General features: G+C 39.1%; 1 protein-coding gene across 1 annotated transcript in view; it reads right to left on the reverse strand.

Moving 5' to 3' along the window:
• Positions 1-1,825: 1,825 nt before the first annotated feature.
• The window catches only part of LOC135464235 (cullin-associated NEDD8-dissociated protein 1-like), a 38,617-nt gene continuing 19,687 nt past the window's right edge, over positions 1,826-20,755 (reverse strand). Inside the window, exons 16-32 of the mRNA XM_064741739.1 lie at positions 19,559-19,690; positions 17,953-17,986; positions 16,771-16,870; positions 15,583-15,668; positions 14,307-14,507; positions 13,913-13,978; positions 13,373-13,468; positions 12,021-12,088; positions 11,561-11,655; positions 10,952-11,055; positions 9,370-9,437; positions 8,614-8,803; positions 7,678-7,866; positions 6,523-6,594; positions 4,478-4,649; positions 3,730-3,876; positions 1,826-2,119 (exon numbers count right to left, since the gene is read on the reverse strand). Coding sequence (XP_064597809.1) covers positions 1,893-2,119; positions 3,730-3,876; positions 4,478-4,649; positions 6,523-6,594; positions 7,678-7,866; positions 8,614-8,803; positions 9,370-9,437; positions 10,952-11,055; positions 11,561-11,655; positions 12,021-12,088; positions 13,373-13,468; positions 13,913-13,978; positions 14,307-14,507; positions 15,583-15,668; positions 16,771-16,870; positions 17,953-17,986; positions 19,559-19,690 — 2,047 coding nt within the window. The 3' untranslated portion in view covers positions 1,826-1,892. The remainder of the gene's footprint in view (positions 2,120-3,729; positions 3,877-4,477; positions 4,650-6,522; positions 6,595-7,677; positions 7,867-8,613; positions 8,804-9,369; positions 9,438-10,951; positions 11,056-11,560; positions 11,656-12,020; positions 12,089-13,372; positions 13,469-13,912; positions 13,979-14,306; positions 14,508-15,582; positions 15,669-16,770; positions 16,871-17,952; positions 17,987-19,558; positions 19,691-20,755) is intronic.

Consider the following 20,755-nt stretch of genomic DNA (forward strand, 5'->3'; position numbering starts at 1 on the left):
TAATTGCCACTTACCATCTCCCAAATCCCTCGGCATTTTTGTATCTTTTGGTACTTCTATGCTGATGCCACATGTAGCCTGCTGGTGCAATTCTGTGAGGATGATGCAGCCACGGTGTTTAATAATGGCTGTATCCAAACATGTCAGCACAGTTTGTGGTATGCATCTGTACTCAGTCAGTGAAAACAGTTCTAGCACAATGTCCTCAATCTGTTTCAACCTATTTCTGTTTTCCATGTTCGAATTATTAACATCTAATGTTTTAGTCAAATTTCATTCCTTTCTTACGGGGCCTGGATACAAGATTATGGCTCCTGCGAAATATCTAGCACAATATAAGCTGAAGTTCAACACGATAACCATGAAATAAAAAAAAAACATCAAACAAGCGCAGACTCCAATGTGTGAACGCTTTGTCACAATTTCCTAATCTGGAGGACAACAGAACGCAGTGTTTCGTTTTCACATTAAGAGCACAATCAATCATAATCAAAATTATCCAGATATATTTATACAGTAGTCGGGTAGTTTTGACAATAACTAGAATAAGATTCCAATACATTAAACTGAAAAATGCTGTCGAACAAATATTGTACAAGCTACATTTATACAAATTAATTAATATCTGGAGTTATTCAATCAAATATAAAAATCATACAGAACAGTGTATTCAGCATTTCCTGGGTTAATTTCACTCAGCATTCAACATCATACAACTTATGCTCAGCTTTACGTAGTAAAGAGCTGAAGGAAGTAAGAAACACTTTTACTTACAAAACAGTTTGTGCGCTGAAGAGAAGTAATTCTTGAGGAAAAGGAGGTAAAAATAAACCTGACATAAGACCCCACACTAACCACACCTCTTCCTGCGCGATGATAAAGCCTCATTAGGCAACGCCAACTTTAATTTTTGTTTTACAGGCAAAAAATCCAGAAACAGAATAAAAATAAATCTGAAAAACCACCTATTTATCAATTCTCAATATATCTATGTTCCTGTTTGTTTAGGCTCTCCGATCAGCTATATATGTATTCAACTGGAAAACCTTTCCAGCATGCATGTAGTCCACATTTTACACAAATGATTTTCAAGTTTTCATTTTTATACCATCCTCCCACAAAATAATTTTACTCTGCCAGTAAACAACAATTAAAACTGATGTGGCCTTAATTATTAGAAATAATTTGGTTCTTTTCTTCTTTTTCACTTCCTTTCCATGAATCTTTTTCTCGTCAACTGGAATTGGGAACTCTGGCCTCTGACGACAACCCAATCCCAAGCCATGAATACACGTATTGTTGCTCTGCTACGCACATTATATTTACTCTTAAACACGCCTAGTGGAACCACAAGAATGACAGGATAAGCGATATGTCACGTCCCAGGGTGTGCCACATGCCACAGCTATTATGTGGCACATGACACAGGGCGTTCCACATGTTATACCCAATATGTGGCACATGCCACAGGGGGTTCCACATGTTATACCCAATATGTGGCACATGCCACAGGGGGTTCCACATGTTATACCCAATATGTGTCACATGCCACAGGGGGTTCCACATGTTATACCCAATATGTGGCACATGCCACAGGGGGTTCCACATGTTATACCCAATATGTGGCACATGCCACAGGGGGTTCCACATGCCACAGCCAATATGTGTCACATGCCCCAGGGTATTTCACATGTTTCAGTGTATGCCACATGCCATAATACGTGCCACAAGTCCCATGAAACCCAACAATCACAAACAGTGTCAGCATGATGAAGGCCCATTTTGTTTAGTTTCTGTATCCCAAAAAAGAAAAGAAAAAAAAAAAACAGATAGAGAGAGAGAGAGGCAAAAAGGCCATCAAAACAACTGGAATTAGACAGTGGAATATTCCACTACTTATGCCACCCCTTGAAGCCGAATCCCTCTGAATAATTCACTGGGAGTGAGCCAGTGGAATCGAGGAGCATGTTTGACGGAGATTTCTCTGATTGGCTGGTGTCCATAAGAGAGCTGTCTGATGAGGTCATCATAGTGTCCTTCTGTACACTCTCAAACATACTGGCCAGCTCAGCATTAGACTTGATCTGGGTCAGGAACTCATTCATCTGTGGATTCTTGTCTGTAAAACCACAGAAATAAAAAAAAAAAGATATCTTTATGATATCCATACTAACAAAGTCATATCTCATGTATAATGGGTCAAACCTAGCACAAAAGTGCATTTTTAGAGGCAAATAACTACCATAAAATATCATTTTTGGAGCTGACACATACATTTTTCCAGCAGGATATCGTAATACCTTCCAAACCAGCCTTAAAACATTTTTCCAGAGTCATTAGAATTCTCAGAATACGGTACATTGAGCAAGATAGTCATGGACGGAATTTGGGGTCATTTGGGGTCATTCACATGTACCTTTATAATACCCTTACTAACAATGTCATTACTCATGCTCACAAGGGTCAAAATTAACCAGGAAATGTCACTGGCCAATAGGATCAGTCATTTATTTATTTGTTTGTTTGATTGATGTTTTACACCGTACTCAAGACTATTTCACTTATACCATAGCAGCCAGCATTATGTTGGGAGGAAACCAGGCAGAGCCCGATGGAAACCAACGACCATCCCCAGGTTGCTGCAGACCTTCCCAGCCGGAGAGAAGCACTCTTCTAGAATCATTAAAATTCTCAGAATATGGTAAATTGAGCAAGTATTTCATGGACGAAATTTGGGGTCATTTAGGGTAATTTACATGTACCTTTATAATACCTTTACTAACAAAGTCATTACTCACAAGGGTCAAAATTATAGGATCAGTGACCTATAAGACATACTGGCCCTTCTTGATATTATCAGCTGGTCCTCCAGTTAAATACCATAATTCTTCAATTTTTTTGCACGTTTGCGAGGTGTTCATTCAAGCATATTCCCAAAGTAGACTAATAAAATTATACTTTTTGTAAAGCACTGATATGGGCCAATCCAATTAATGTAGCTCTGTCTCCAAAATGTAATCGTAAATAAGCATAAATTGCACTGAAAACTGCTCTTTTATATGCGAAAAGGTTGAGGAATAAGGGCGCAGGACAACCTAATAAAACTGTTCTACCATTTATTTTCATGCCAGAGGTACAGCATCTTGCACCATGCCTGAATTCAGATGATTGTTTTTAAAAGTAGGAGGATAAAAAAAAATATTTATAAATCACAGATGTATTGGACAAGTGCTTGTCCTCTAAATGCCAGACCAGCAGAGCAGTGTTAATTTTCAAGGTCAAAGGCATGAAAGCAGAAGGAGCATAGGGTAGCAAAGTAGGGGACTCCCCATACACACCAGCATTAAGTGTACAGAACAGTGTTGATAAGACAGCTGTACCAGATTTGTGAGCTCTTTCAACAGATTATTATTATTTATTTGATTGATGTTTTATGCCATACTCAAGAATATTTCATTTATGACATTCTCACGTAGTGGCCGGAGGGGAAGCCAGCTTGAGCCGAAACTTGCACTCAGCAGAGATTATAGAAGGAAGGCTAGAAGCATGATTCAGAGAGAAGAGTATGTTTGTAAATGTAGGTAGTCAACAATAGCTTAACAAAGACTTATACATTATATGTCAGACAAGTGCTAGTTAATCTCTAAAGGTACATGCCCATGTTAATTTTCCAGGCCCGTGGGCATGACAGAGGAAAAAGGGGCAAAGTAAGGGATTCAGTGCACGTACCTGCATCAAGTATGGACAGCAGAGCTGTGACAGCCCTCATGGCTGAGCGCTTTAACTCGTCCTGTTTCTCAAACTCCTGCTTGACAGAGTGAGCCTTGACCTTCGTGGTACAGGTAGATCTGAGCGGTTCAACCAAACGGTCCAGCCCTGGGGGGTAGGGGGGAAAAAAGAAATATACTCTAGTGATTTATGACTGAATTACTGATGGACCGGTGACGAACATCAAAAATTTTTCACTTATATGACAGTGGTCAGCATTAATGTAAGGAGGAAAATGGGAGTGTCTGGGTTAAACCATCATACTTTGGCAAATTAGTTACGAACTTTCCCACACGTCCTACGCACATCAGCTTGGCAGAAGACAAGGGGTCTTCAGTAAACAATGGATGGCCACACAATCATCCTCTTCCAGTATTTATTTATTTATTTGATTGGTGTTTTAAGCCGTATTCAAGAATATTTCACTCATATTACGGCAGCCAGCATTAAGGCGGGAGGAAACTGGGCACAGATCGGGGGGAAACCCACGACCATTCGCAGGTTGCTGGCAGACCAGAAGAGGAAACCAGCATGAACTGGACCTGAATTCACAGCGACCACATTGGTGAGAGGCTCGTGGGTCATGCGCTGCGTTAGAGTGTTAACCAACTGAGCCACAGAGGTCCCCACCTCCAGTAACTGAAGAGGACTACAAAATGCCAGTCCAAGGTTGGGATTGAACCCTCCCCTGATTATGATTATTACTTACTCTGTAGTACAGCATTAGGACAGAGGGTGGCGAGCCTCACTAATGTCAGGTACATCAACATTTTAATATCATAATGATCCTTTAATCCGTCCTCCACATGGTTCAAGAACTCAAAGATGTCCAGCCGGTCCAAGCACGAATCCAACAAGGTATACATGCACTCAAACGCTGCCTGTGAAGTAAAAAGCATAAAAAGATTGTGATCACCGATTCATCTTGTACATGTTCTATCAACTATATAATGAAATGGAAATATGCAATATTGTTTAAATAATGAACTTTGTATGCAATTGAGCCGGCAATTGCCGTTTTTCATTTAGTTAGACAAAAATGGTGTATTAAATCAAAGTGTGATTTAGGCCACAAAAATAGGCAATATAATAAATGGAGCCAGCTTAGTTTGGGTTACCAGTTTTCTTGCTAGTATAAATGTCCAAGCCTGCCCTGAGCAGGCCTTTTGTCACCAATTTTTCCTAATGTAACGACAGTTATGGGCATTTAATGTGATAACAATCTGATGGGAGACACAAAGAAGTCTATGTGGGAATCCACCTCGCCTCACTAATACACTACCAAGCTTCATTGCTGAAGAAAACTTCAGCTGATCAGCATAAATGAGATTTACTTTGTTTGTAGAACCTCAAACTTGTTGGCTTGCCTTGAATTTGCCTGTTTTGATACATTTGTTTAGTTAAATTTTGGTATGTGTTTAATGCCATAACCACAGACATTTCACATCTAGGCAACACCGATCTTATTTTATGTTTTATGGAAACATTTTAAGCAAACACAAAAACTCCAAAAATTCAATAAAAATTAAAGCTGTTATCCAACAGAGTTGCTGGGTCCATGCAACTATACTTTTACCACTTCTTGTAGCCTGATGTCTATAAAGTTCATGACAATCGTAAAAAACACGAAAACATGTAAAGGAATGTACTGGATTTGAACCCTACTCTGCCAAGCATCATTTACAATTGGCCAAGTACTGATGACTAGAACAGAGATTAGGCGGCTTTGATCTTCTACTGATACCCCACGACAAAAGACAAAAAGAATGCATTGTTGTGAAGTTGGCGCCAGAGAGCAGAAGACACCAATGCAGAGCTTATGACCATTACCACGGTAAACTGCAGTCAATGGTTTCATGCAATCTAGCACGAAGTTCCATTGTTATTTACATAGGACAGTTTGGTCAAGTTTTTGTTGGTTTTTTGGTCGAAAAATATGAAAAAAACACCAAGTATAAAAATAATTCTTGCAGATTTGGAATTATGAAGTCAATGGGCACCAGATAGTGTGTTTGTTTAATAATTTTAAGCGGTTATAAAAATTGACCTACTTTTGAGCCAAGTTCATTGGTCAGCTTTGACCTTACTTGCATACCAAACTAAAAGTTTTTACACAACGGGTAGAGCGATTCACCTAAAAACTATGAACAGAAAGTTTATCTTGACAGGTTTCACCATTTTGGAGAAGAAGACTTTTTTCGGTAATCAATAAAATTCCAAATGGCCGCTAAAAATCACGTGACTGGTAAAACAGCACAAAACGTCAAAAGTTGCTTCATATGTTCCTCATTAGGAATCCAAGGTTTGGTTTTTCTACCTTTACCAGTTTTGACTAAGAGCTGACTAAGAATAATAATAATAACCCAAACGATTTCAAGAGGTTTCCCTCTATGATACTAGCGTGGACTCTTAATAATCATCCAAATGATTACGATTGTCCTGCTAGAATACCGGCGTGAACCCCTAATAAAACTGAAAATCCACCTTTTCATTTCATTCAATCTTCATGCTTCTTCTGATTTCCATTTTTCAACACTTTCCAATCATGTCTTTAACAAGAAAATTTGCTGGGACAGTCCACATGTTCCACAAATTAAATGATTTGCAAGTTTTATCTTTACTGCTATACCCTCCTCTGAGGATGAAAAAAATTGACTCTGCCTGTAAAACAACAGTTTAAATTGGTGTGGTTCTAAGACAGCTTCCAGGCTGTTTGGAGATGTGAAGCTTGCTTGTAATCCATGGATGTCTTACCTTTCTGATATCCAAACCATCATCTACTGTGTGCTTGAACGGACCCATTTCTACTTCTTTAATTAAGTCTTTCTGCAAATATAGAATTACACATTAGTAAACAAAGGCAAAATACGAGGTGGGGGGTCGGGGAATAGTAGTTCTTAAACTGTCCATGTGAGGTCATAAAATGTTGAACTGCTGAAAGTCTCACCTGAATAATATCTGAAACGTGCTCCAAAACTAGAGTGTTCCTCAATACATTTGTTTGGTCTTCCAATTATTAAAAGACAATTGGTGTTTAACGTCCTATTCACAGATGTTTAATGTCCTATTCACAGATGTTTAATGTCATATTCACAGATGTTTAATGTCCTATTCACAGATGTTTCACTTGTATAGTTTATGGTTGGGTTTTTAGGGAAAAGGGCACTGAAACCTCCTCTCCTCACCAAGTACCCATCGAACATTTGAAATTACTATAAAGTTGTCGCACATCTATTTACAGGTATGTTCTAGCCTCTTACCTCATCAGTTAAGGGCCTGATGAGCTTTGTAAGTAAGCACAGCACTAACTCAAATGAGACTTCAATACATTTCTGCGAAGTAATAAGTATTTTTTTTCTAGATGATTCAGGAGATCATGTACTAACTTGCCGTAACTTTGGCTTCCTTTTCCACATATTAATTTACCCTAACTTTGGCTTCGTTGTTCCCATATTAATTTACCCTAACTTTGGCTTCGTTGTTCCCATATTAACTTACCCTAACTTTGGCTTCGTTGTTCCCATATTAATTTACCCTAATTTTGGCTTCGTTGTTCCCGTATTAATTTACCTTAACTTTGGCTTCGTTGTTCCCATATTTACTTACCCTAACTTTGGCTTCATTGTCCACATATTAACTTACCCTAATCTTGGCTTCGTTGTTCCCGTATTAACTTACCCTAATTTTGGCTTCGTTGTTCCCGTATTAACTTACCCTAACTTTGGTTTCGCTGTAAAGGTGTGGTAAAACCAGTTCTATGAGATCATGTATTAACTTACCCTAACTTTGGTTTCGCTGTAAAGGTGTGGTAAAACCAGTTCTATGAGATCATGTATTAACTTACCCTAACTTTGGTTTCGCTGTAAAGGTGTGGTAAAACCAGTTCTATGAGATCATGTATTAACTTACCCTAACTTTGGTTTCGTTGTAGAGATGTGGTAGAACCAGCTCTAGAAGATCACGTATTAACGAGGGTTTGTTGTGAGCTGCCGAGTTGAACGTTACCAAGGCAACCCGCCGCACATTGAGGTCAGGGTCTTGTAAAGTCCGCAGGAAGTCTCCGATGCAGCTCCTCAATAGAGAGTCGATGCCTTGAGGCTTGGTGGAACAAGCAGACAAAGTTTATGAAAGCAACAATGGTTTTTTTTTTTTTTTTTTTGGTATTTTAACGAACAATCCCATTATTAGTTAGAATTAGTTTGAACATGGTTTATGGCTGTTAATGAAGCTTCCATGAGAGTAATTTCATGCATAAACACATTTTATATACATGCACTAAAAATTCGCCCAAATAATGCTTCAGAAAAATATCAATTCCTTGCTGAAGTTTACAAATTATTTTGCCCGTGGTTTTTTGTTTTCTTTTACTACAGAACTAGTTAAGAGTCACAATCATTAAAATAAGCACCCTACATACGCATAGGACCATGTCTTGGTTTAATAATGCCTCAATTTAGGCCAATCAAATAATCCCGTGCTTAACATGGCCTTACAATGATTTACCCACAAAAACACAGCAATCAAGCTAAAAACCCACAAAACACAATAGTCGCTCCCAAAATGGCTCACACTTATCTTGCTTGTAGATGTATATGTAATAAGCACCTTAAGAGGAATGTAAGTGTCTGCTTTATTTTTCTTTGTTACTTTCTACCAATAAGGTAATGTGAGATATTTTGATTAAATCCAATTCATTGGCTGTGAATATCATCAACAGAAAACCTTCCCATTGGCATGTGGATATATACATGAAATGGACAGACAGAAAAATGGGCAACAATTGCCATACAATCTCTGTTAAAGTTTACAAACTGCTACTGTTTTACCACGTATCACCCATCTCACCTGATCTGTGATAGTGAATTTGACCGCTGTCACCACAGTACATCTCGTTAAGGCTGATGGAGAGTCCAAGTACTTCTTAAGCCGGGGGAGTAAGGTGGAGGGGTCAATGAGAGTCAGTTTTCCCAGACATTCAGCCACTACGTTCCTTGTGCCTTCCTCAGGGAACTCACAGTGGTCAAACAATAAGCCCCTGAGATGAAAAAGAAAAAAAAAAAAAAAAAAAGAACACCATGGATAAAACCACTGATGGAATTTAAAATATCAAAACATTGCATATCCCCTATGTGTACCTGTAGTAGTCAAAATAAGAGAACAAAAACAGAAATAAGGCCTCACAGCACCCATACGAGACCAGTCTTTCCTAGAGGTAATGTGCAGATATGATTTCCATATTGGCGGGAGGGTTAGACCGTGCAATAGGTCACATGACTGCTGTTAACCGTTTACTGTCCAGCGCCGATGTCCTGGACAAAGCTGGGATTGAACCCACACCTAGACAGTGGGAAAATGTCATTACTCTCAATACCAAAGTACCTGTGCAAAAAATTGCCATTTGCATCTATTCTAAATGCACAAAAATAAAGTGCAATGAACCAAAAGTAGTTAACCTTACACGAAATTTCACATGCAAGTAGTCACAGTTAATCACTGCGGTTGTTTAAATTCCACAACGCTGGTACTTGTAAATGCTAACTACATTGGATATTTGAACCGATGCTTACTGCTAAGGGAGATAAATCTTTGAACATCACTCACCAGATGGACTGTACATAGGGTTTGAGCGTTTCCACACCTTTACTGCTTGCTGATTCACAGCTGATGATCTGAGAAGGAAAAAAATATATTGGTTGAAACAATCATAGCAGCAATGGACTGAATCCACAAAGCCGTTTCTGACTTAAGTCCAAATTTAATAACTCCTTACAATGCTTAGTTCTGGTATTGAAGTTGCAATCTGAACACATTTTTCTTAAGACAACATTGATGAGGGGGACAAAATTTTAATTAGTAATGCCCATCAATAAGCTTTACAACTGTAATTCAAACTTCGACTTAAGTCAGAAATGGTTTTGCCAAATTGGCCTCAGATCTAGAATCTAGATTGTGGAATCAGTAAAATATACCAATTTCACAAAGCCGCTTCTCTCTTAAGTCTCTCTTAATTAAAATCTTGCCATAATGCTTAGTTTTTGGTACTTGGAAGTAAAACTTATGAAAAATAACACAAATGACATTGTCAAAAGGTTGATTCATATATTCCAAAAAATATATTTTGATTCATATATTCCTCTTGGAGCAGTGAATGCAAATGATTTTAGAACAACTGAAGCTTCCGTTATGAGCCTGATTATAAGATCAAACCATCTGACTGAGAAAGGTTGAGGCTTATGTTAAATACTGGAATGAGTATTTGCCACAAAACATTGACAGCAAATTCAAAACAAACACACCATTAATTAAAGAATCAAAACTTAAAACTTACACACCCTATGTATATTTGACTTAACTGATTGGCGTTTTATGCCGTACTCAAGAATATTTCACTTATATAACAGCGACCAGCATTTTGGTGGAAGGAAACCAGGCAGAGTCTAGGGGAAATCCAGGATCTTCCCCTGGTTGCTGGCAGACCTTCCCACATACGACCAGAGGAGAAGCCCAATGTGTACTTGATTTGTACTTAAGTTTTACGCCATATTCACAACTATTCCATACAATGGCGGCCAGTAATATGGTGGGAGGAAACCAGTGAGAGCCTGGGGCCGGTTTCATGAAGCTCACTTAGCTAAGTAAGCCCTTAACTACCATGGCAACATATGTTGTAGATATATCAAGTGCACTTAGCTAAGGGCAACTTAACACCTGGTGGTAACCCACGACCATCCACAATTTGATGGCAGACCTTCCTATGTATGACGGGAGAGGGACCTTAGTCAGTTAGCCCGCTAGTGGAGGGTAATGACCCAGGAGCCTCTCACCAATGCGCTCGCTGTGAGTTCAAGTCCAGCTCATGCTGGGTTTCTCTCCAACCGTAAGTGGGAAGGTCTGTCGGCAACCTGCGGTTTCCGCCTGTCTCTGCCCGGTTTCCTCCCACCACGACGCTGGCCGCCGTCGTATAAGTGAAATATTCTTGAGTATGCCGTAAAACACCAATCAAATAAATAAATCAATTAATAAATATGACAAGTGAGGAAGCTCAACGTCTATTTTGAAACAGGACAGGTTGCACATTTGATTTATTTATTTATTTGATTGGTGTTATACGCTGAGGGAAACCCATGACCATCTGCAGGTTGCTGGAAGACCTTACCACATACGGGTTACACATTTGACTCACCTCCTTCAGAGAATGCAGAAGTAGATACTGACGTTTTGGTTGGTTTTCTATCTCCTTCAGCACAAATGGAAGGAATTTTGGAAGATTTCCTACACTGACGTTTCCTGAAAAACAAGTTAAAAAATTTTACACTATGGCTTGGCTTTTACTGACTTGCAACGACACAGACCAACTGCTGACAAGGCACCTGTGCGGTTAGAAACACTACAACTACATTTTACAACTGAGAACACATGAAACTCACATGCTGAACGCAAAAGGTGTATTAATGACAGAGATATTATATGCACTTTTAGAGGAATAAGATATTTCTGCAATTTTGTTTATTTATTTGTTTGACTGGTGTTTTACGCAGTACACAACCATTCTTCACTTTTATGAACTGCCAGCACCATTATGGTGGGAGAAAACCGGGCTAGACAAAGGAGAAACCCACGCATAACAGAGAGCCAGCAAAAGCTGGACTTGAACTCACAGAAATCACCTTTATGAGAGGCTCCTGGGTCATTGTGTTGCACTAGCACACTAACCACTAGGCCATGGAGGCCCCATTCTGCCAGTTTGAGACATTCAGATCATCCCCTCTGTTAGTACTGTTGACCATCTTACCTAAAGCATACGAGGCTGCGGCCTTGACCTCCTCATTGTGGGAGGAGAATGACTCGATTATCACTGCCTGGATCTCACCCTGGGGACTGAGGTCTCTGAAAGAGCAACACCAACAATCACGAGTAATACAAACTGTGAAACAACAACAACTGTAAACTAATGCAAACAATGAGGAACAACAACAACCAGGTGTGGGTCATGGGTGTGGAACCAGTGTGCCCGGTGTAAACCACTGACCTTCGGTGAGTTCCTGACAATCATTCCCACGTGCGATATATGCAGTACTCGTGGAAGGAAAGTGGACTTCAGTGAATGTCACGCGATATATATATATATATATATATATATGTATTACTTCACAAAACAAGCTTTCCCCAGGAGGCTACAAAACTGCTACTGGTTGGCTAACAATCTGAATGAAGTTGGTTTATGATATAAACACATGTAAGTGTATACTCACGCATGTTTACCGATCTCTCCCAGTGCGAGTAAGGCAAACAACCGGATTGAGTCTGATGACTTTGCATTCTGGAAATGAGAAATTTGAACGAGATGCCACAACAATACGGACGTTTCCAGACATTATGGTGATGTCCGTATGTTCTGTGGCCTCGTCGTTTTATGGCAAATCAGTGAATTTAAACAAAGCCGGCATAGACAAAAATAAACATTATTCACAAAATATGACTTCAATTTCCTCACTCCAAACTCCACTAAATCAAGTATCTTTTATTGATGACTTTAGCCTAATTCCTCAACCTTCTCGCATGTGAAAGAGCACGCTTATAATTCAATTTTGGAGACAAAACTCCATTGGTTGGATTGGCCAGTTTCAGGGCTTCACAAAAAGTATAATTTTATCGGTCTGCACAGAATAACGCCTTTGGAACATGCGAAAAGGCTGAAGAATTACTGTACACGTATATACGTGCATTTTGTGGTGCATCAATGTGCCCTACTGTGACCTAAAAGAAGAAGTTTGAGCACAAAAGATATAATGTTAACACAACATTGTTCATGTCTTACATGTACGCAGATTTCAGAAACTGTAATTCTTCAACCGTTTCGCACGTTTGCAAGATGTTTATTCAAGCATATTCAGAAGGCAGTATTCTGTGTTGACTGATAACATTATACTTTTTGTGAAGCCCTGAAACTGGCCAATCCAAACCAATGTGGTTTTGTCTTTAAAATCAAATTTATTTATTTATTTGATTGGTGTTTTACGCCGTACCCAAGAATATTTCACTTATACGACGGCAGCCAGCATTATGGTGGGTGGAAATCAGGCAGAGCCCGGGGCAAACCCACGACCAAAATCAAATTAAAAATTGTGCATAAATTGCACTGAAAGTTGATATTGCATATGTGAAAGGTTGAGGAATTAGGTTTTCTAAACCCACCAAGTTAACGCCAAGTTATGCGTGTACCATGAATCAGGGGAAAATGGTTCAATTTGCTATACAAGTGTAGAGATGACACACCACGAAAATGTTCATGGTGAACGTCAAACAGCATAAACACTGTATAGTTTGACATGATGTAAAGTCTAACGCCAAGTACTATGACAGCCAGCCTTGAATTCTCAACAACTTGGACAGTAACCCAGTGCCTCATCACCGACAACTATATTGATACGAGTGCGTCTTAGTTTGAAATGTAACTGAGTTGTGTCATCAAGTTCTTCTAGAATACTATTATATTTCCAGTGCTGTCAGTACTTGTAAACACAACTTCAATCTTCATAATCCCACCCAAATGGCCAGAGAAAAGATGGAGTGGGCTAAAATTTGTTCTTGTTGTCACACTTACCTTTATGTCACTCACAAATTGATTGACAACCACAGACCCTTCCCCTTGGCTGATAATCGTCAGGGCAGCCACGCACTTTGCTATTGAATGAAACGCCTACAACAGGAAATAAAGGACAAGTCCAAGTATAAAATATCTTCCAAAACAAAGCCTAAGTGAAAACCTGCATACTTGTGATTCTATGTTTCTGCCATGTGCAAATGGTCCTCTAAATTGCAATTCTTGAGAAACTATTTTTCATTACTATTTTTCAGATCACTTTATATCCCTTAATAAAGCCTCCACTTTGTTAGTATGCATATTTTCCGTCCATGGTCGGGAATATTCAGAAATGATGTCATCGATAAACACACTGGGAACACCAGACCAGCTTATGGCCCCTAGTTCCGCCTCTCCTCTTGACAAAGTCTGGACGGTTATCAATGTTAGTGTCACCACAGCAGGCTACTCCATATTAAGAAAATAGAAACCAAGCATTTCATGTATGCTTCACACGATGTAGTGGACGGGGTAATCAGTGCCTTCAGGGTACAATCTTACCTGTTTGTGAACTGCTAGCACCCCCTGGGGAAGCTGACCTGGGTTATAGATGGGCATGATTAACATCTGTGAAGAGAAGAAAAAGGAAATTAGTCATTGTAGCTTTCTGCTGTCTAAACCACAGCAATGATTTAATGTGTAATTAATAAAATAATGGCATCTTGTGTATTTTGGAGGAATTTTCCTCGTCGATTCATTACATTACTCCAAGCCATAATATTTTTTTCCTCTCAAATTAGTAAAACCACGCAAGAATACCAAACTTACCGGCAAAACTTTTAAAATAGTTTGATTTCTTTGTTTCAGTTTAAACAATACAAAGAAACTGTGTGAAACGCATTCATTCTGAACAAAAAGAAAAAAAAAAAAAACAAAAAACAACAACAAAGCAAACCTGTGACAAATCTTTAAATCCCAGCTTAGGCAAGTTGGATTTGACAACTGCCTGAAAAAATTCTAGCATGGCATTTAGAGCGCCCCCTTGTAGCAAAGGGGAGCGAAGCAGAACCAGAATCTGTGGTAAGATTTCCTGCTGGATGTTTGACAATGAAGAGTTGTGGATCTTTGATATGGAGGTTAGCAAGTTCAAGGTCAACTGAAAGATAAAATTTGACAGATCAATTGTAGTACACCACTTTAAAAAAAATCTATGATCTACATGTAGCCAATTTATCCTGTAGTCCATACCCCTGAATATTATGCTTTTATAACTAACAAATCTTACCCTAAATGACCTAAAATTACGACCACAAAAGTGCATTTTTAAGGTAATTAAACGTAATAAAATTTAAACTTTGGTACTTTTTTTTAGTACATCTTCAACTTTTTCAAACACTGAAGCACCTTTTAAAATTTAAATGTACAATTACTATGAAAGCGACGCTAAAAATGACTCGTTTGTGACACTTAGGATGCAAGCATCATAAAACTGTGCAAATTATTTCTTACACCCTATATTTCTTTCAGAAAGATTCAAAATATTGGTTGCATAGGTGGTTGAAAAGGTTGAGGACTTAGGGTATACTTTCCCAGAAGAAAATCCAAACAAACCTTTTAACAACTTTCTAAAATCAATACAAATCTCAGAATCTAAAATCTGTCATTTCATGGACAGCATTTTAGGTCTCTTAGGGTAGTACAAAATCCCATTCCCGTTTCATAACATCTTGAAACTTGTTACCATGGTCTAACCAATTCGCTGAGGTAGCATTACGCCATAATCATTCATTAATCTAAATTAAGGGCGTGCACGTGATTATAAAGTCGTCATAAAGGTGTCATTTCATTCTAACGGCTCGATGTTATTCTAACTGCCCTGATCAACAGTCAATCACCCATAATCATCAGATGATGTCACCAAGAACAAGTCCAAAATTTCACACATGTATACAAAGACAAACTGAATACAGTCAATAAATTTTAACCAATGCTCAGAAAAAAAATACTTATTTACTTATTATAAATAAATCTGATTGCTGTATTCAAGAAAACATATTTTAATTCTTTGAATATACTTCGCAAGCTACAAAACAGATTTGTTCTGAAGTGTCTTGTCGTTTGTAATGACTGTACGACTGTAATATAGTGTAGCACAGTATAATATAGCCATAGTAACGCTCAATTATTCCCACAATGCACCACATAATTTTATCTCCCTAAGCTCTGCCTACCTGTGAGACGTGGAGGTCGTTCTCGTGTATAAGGGGTGGCATTTCCTTCATCACGTCTCCTATCATAGCACGGGTCAAACCAGCACCTGTCCCGGAGGGAGGAGAAAAACAGAGATACACCATCAGAGTGAGGGGAAAATAATTTGATTCATTTTTTTTATTTATTTGATTGGAAGTTTACGCTGTATTTAAGGATATTTCCTTCATACCAGCAGCTTTATGGTGGGATGAAAACCGAACACAGCTCGGGAAAACCCCACGACCATCAGCAGTTTGCTGACAGACCTTCCCATGTATGACCAAAAGAGGGAGCCAGTTGGAACTAAACTTATAACAATTGCATTGGTGAGAGGCTCCTGGGTTACTGTACTGTGCCAGCATGCTAATCACCAGGCCGAAAATGCTGAGATCTTCACGCACAAAATACATTGACACTTCTGAGAAACTTCTGAGGACTGTTGGCAGGTGGAATTAACAACATTGTTATTAACATTGCTTGTGGCAGCTCGATCTTTCAAGAACACAGAATTCTTGTTGAATGCCTGCTTGAGACAAAGCCCATTAAAGCCAGCTGAATGTTTAGGTAAGCCACATTTATTTAAGCTTGACCAAGGCTGAAAGTATTATCACCACAATCAGCCAATCAGCGTCAATTCTGTATCTCTCGAATGTGCTGCTTGAGTGAAACACCATGCATGCACCAAAACAAAGCATGCACAAAACATGCTGAAGAGACATGTCGTCCCATCCAAACATACACCACAGACGCTTGGCTGGCAATTGCAAACTCAACAAAATATGGATGTGTGAACTGCCAATTGCAGTAGAAAGGTACAAATCATACTTTTTTTTCTACTTTGCTACAATACATCTACAGTATGAGAAAAAAATCGGACTGGATGAAATGTGAATCGATTTTAGTGGAAAGATACAAACTGCATGAAATAGTTTGACCTGTTTTACATCAACAAATCAAATAATGAATCTGTACAATGTCAATGCTTCAAGTTCTACTCAAAAATCCCACTGAAAATGTCTGTAAAGCAGACAAATGGCAGAAAATGTCTGTAAAGCAGACAAATGGCAGAAAATGTCTGTAAACCAGACAACATGGCAGAAAATGTCTGTAAACCAGACAACATGGCAGAAAACTTTCATGTCCAGTTCATATAACTCTGTACAACCTACCGTAATTTTTAACAAGAACATCGAGACAGGCAAGGGTGCTGAGTTTTAATGCTCGGTGATTCTTCCTCAGAAAAGAGGCTAAGATTGGCACTCCTTCTCCCTGAAAATAAACAGAAAACATTAACATACAAGGGGGTCAATTGTTGGTTTTGTAATTTACGACCATTTCATATGCACACAGGGCATTAAAAATAGAACAACGACCTTGTATTATTGTGTGTGAGTGAGTGAGTGAGTGAGTGAGTGCTTGGAGTTTAACATTATACTCATCAATTTTTCAGTCATATGACGACGAAGGAATCCTTAGGCTGCATGTACGTGTAATGTGCCTCCTTGTTGCAGGACGGATTTCCACTGCTCTTTTATTTAGTGCTGCTTTACTGAAACGCCTTACTGAAGGCAAGTAAGGTGCCCCGCCCGAACCATTATACTGCACTATCCCCTTCATGCTGATCGCCAAGATACAACTTGAAAGTCTATCAATTAAAATCATTAAAAACATTCACAAAGCCTATAAAACTAAAACCAATAAAACAGTTCAACCTTCCATCAGCTAGCCCTTTGTAGATGTAGGCAAAAAGAAATATAAAAAAAAACAACCCAAAAAAATAACTCTCTATCACTGTATGCTGGAGATCCATGTACGAGTTAAAAAAACAAAAAGCTTAACCTTCCATCCGAGAGTGTGCATTTACACACCATACTTTAGACTGGAGAGCTAAACAAATAAGCTTACCCTTCGATCAATGAATGAGAGCCCATTATACATGCATAGGAGCTAAAAGAAAAAGCTTAACCTTCAATCCACGTATGACAGCCCATCATACAGGAGCTAAAAAAAAAGAGCTTAACTGGACACCAACACTGACACCTCAGCTGACACTGCCACTTTCCCCCTGCTTAGAACACCTCACCTTACTTCGTACAGGCCAGCCAAAAGTGACAGATCTAACTTAACTGATAGCTTTTACAGATTACACACAAGTGATTTACTTGCAGTTGTGGTATACCGGTCATAAAATGCAATGATAATGTATGCTCAACTGGTTTGATTAAGATAACTTCTGTCACATGGAATAAGACCAGAAACTGAAAACCTTCATGGACAGTACATGTCCAATCTTATTCATAAATTAAAAAAAAAATAAAAATAAAAAAAAGACACTTTTTTTCAGAACTTACCAATATTGGTGTTAAATCTATCTTCAAAGGAGATCTGCAACATGTCATAGAAAATGTTTAAAGATATGTGTAAATAATATGATAGTTAAACAGTAACGATGCCATGGGCAATGACAAAGTTCTCAAAGCTCCACAAATTAAGAAATTATAAACACAGACTCAGAAATTTTTTTCCCCATGTGGCACCAATGACTAAGAACAAGGTTAACTGATGATATCATTGCATATATAAAGCTTTAAAATTTACACACATTACATTTACACACACCCAGGTGGTAATTTCAATCTAAGGCACCATGGTGAACACACCTAAAATGGAGACACACCATCAAACACATCATCCAGACATTGGATATGACACCACATATATTACATTTACACACACCCAGATGGTAATTTCAATCCAAACCATTATGCTAAACACACCTAAAAAGGTGACACACCATCAAACACATCATCCAGACATTGGACATGACACCACATACATTACATTTACACACACCCAGGTGGTAATTTCAATTCAAATCATCATGGTGAACACACCTAAAAAGGAGACACACCGCCAAACACATGATCCAGACATTCGATACACACGCCAACCCAACATCCACTATGACATTTTCTACTGCCACATTATCCATATACTAGGCAGAACACATCAAATCGCACTGTTCAGACAACTGTAACAGCCAACTGTAACAGCCACATCATCCATATACATGTACTAGGCAGAACACATCAAATCACACTGTTCAGACAACTGTAACAGCCACATCATCCATATACATGTACTAGGCAGGACACATCAAATCACACTGTTCAGACAACCGTAACAGCCACAACATCCATATACATGTACTAGGCAGAACACATCAAATCGCACTGTTCAGACAACCGTAACAGCCACATTATCCATATATTAGGCAGAACACATCAAATCGCACTGTTCAGACAACCGTAACAGCCACATTATCCATATATTAGGCAGAACACATCAAATCGCACTGTTCAGACAACCGTAACAGCCACATCATCCATATACATGTACTAGGCAGGACACATCAAATCACACTGTTCAGACAACCATAACAGCCACATCATCCATATACATGTACTAGGTAGGACACATCAAATCGCACTGTTCAGACAACTGTAACAGCCACATCATTCATATACATGTACTAGGCAGAACACATCGAATCGCACTGTTCAGACAACCGTAACAGCCACATCATCCATATACATGTACTAGGTAGGACACATCAAATCGCACTGTTCAGACAACCATAGCAGCCAGATCATCCATATACATGTACTAGGCAGAACACATCAAATCACATTGTTCAGACAACCATAACAGCCACATCATCCATATACATGTACTAGGCAGAACACATCAAATCACACTGTTCAGACAACCGTAACAGCCACATCATCCATATACATGTACTAGGCAGGACACATCAAATCACACTGTTCAGACAACCATAGCAGCCAGATCATAACGAAACACAATACAAAGTGATACACAGGATGAGAATTTCTCACGGCTGCATGGCCCAGAAACCACCAAGGTTAGGTACTACAGGTGCAAATCATGCCTTACCCAGCTATCATGGAGAGAGCTTTCACTGTCGTTAATCGTGTGATTTCATTCTTCAGCCGATCAAGGAATATAGGTAAACAAACTCTCAGGTCATTGGTCAGTCTGTCACCAAGGTTACAGATGATCTGTCCCCTGAGAAAATATTTAGTTGTTTATTTATTTATTTGATAGGTGGTTTAAGCAGTACATGCATATATATATATATTTCACTTATACGATGGAATCCAGCATTATGGTGGGAAGAAACCCTGCAGAGCCTGGGGAAGTGAGTGAGTGAGTGAGCGCTTGGGGTTTAACGTTGTACTTAACAATTATTCAGTCATATGACGACGAAGGGATCCTTAGGGTGCATGTATGTGTAATGTGCCTCCACCCCTCTTTTATCTAGTGCTGCTTCACTGAGACGACTTACCGAAGGCAAGTAAACTCCCCCGCCTGAGCCATCATACTGACACAGGTCAACCAGTCGCTGCACTATCCCCTTCGTGCTGAACGCCATGCGAGGAAGTTACAACTTCCTCTTTTAAGGTCTTAGGTGTGACTCGACCCAGGATTGACCCTGGATCTACCGCTCCTGAAGCAGTGTAACTATTTGAAAGCTGGGGACTTGTTCACATGCTGATGCCTTTGTTGGTCACTGACCCACTTCTTAGATGCTGATTTTGAAGAGAAGATTCTTCAATGAACCTAGTCTTTACAACTAAAATGTGTTTGTTTTATTACATACGCAAGAAAGTACACAATGTACATGTAGTTACTTACGACCGAATTATCTTCTTTTTTTCTTATTTGATAGGAAGTTCATATTTCAATAGCTTATTTATTTCACTGGTGTTTTAACGCGGTACTTCATTTTCACGTGTACATAAATTGAGGTCAAGTTTATGGGTAGAGGAGGAAACTGAGTAGTCAGAGAAGGAAACCAAGTAGCCAGTGAAGAAAACAATTTGCCAGTGAAGGCCATCACAAGACATCTGAGAAACCTTATCCCATATTTATCTGACTTATTTGATTGGTGTTTTATGCCGTACTCAAGAATAGTTTCACTTATACGAGGTAGCCAGCATTGTGGTGGGAGGAAACTGGGCAGAGCCCGGGGGAAACCCACGATCATCCGCAAGTTGCTGAAAGACCTTCCTACTTACGGCTGGAGAGGAAGCCAGCATGAGAACTCACAACAACCGCACTGGCGTGAGG

The sequence above is a fragment of the Liolophura sinensis genome, chromosome 3, assembly GCF_032854445.1.
Source record: "Liolophura sinensis isolate JHLJ2023 chromosome 3, CUHK_Ljap_v2, whole genome shotgun sequence".
Taxonomy (NCBI): domain Eukaryota; kingdom Metazoa; phylum Mollusca; class Polyplacophora; order Chitonida; family Chitonidae; genus Liolophura; species Liolophura sinensis.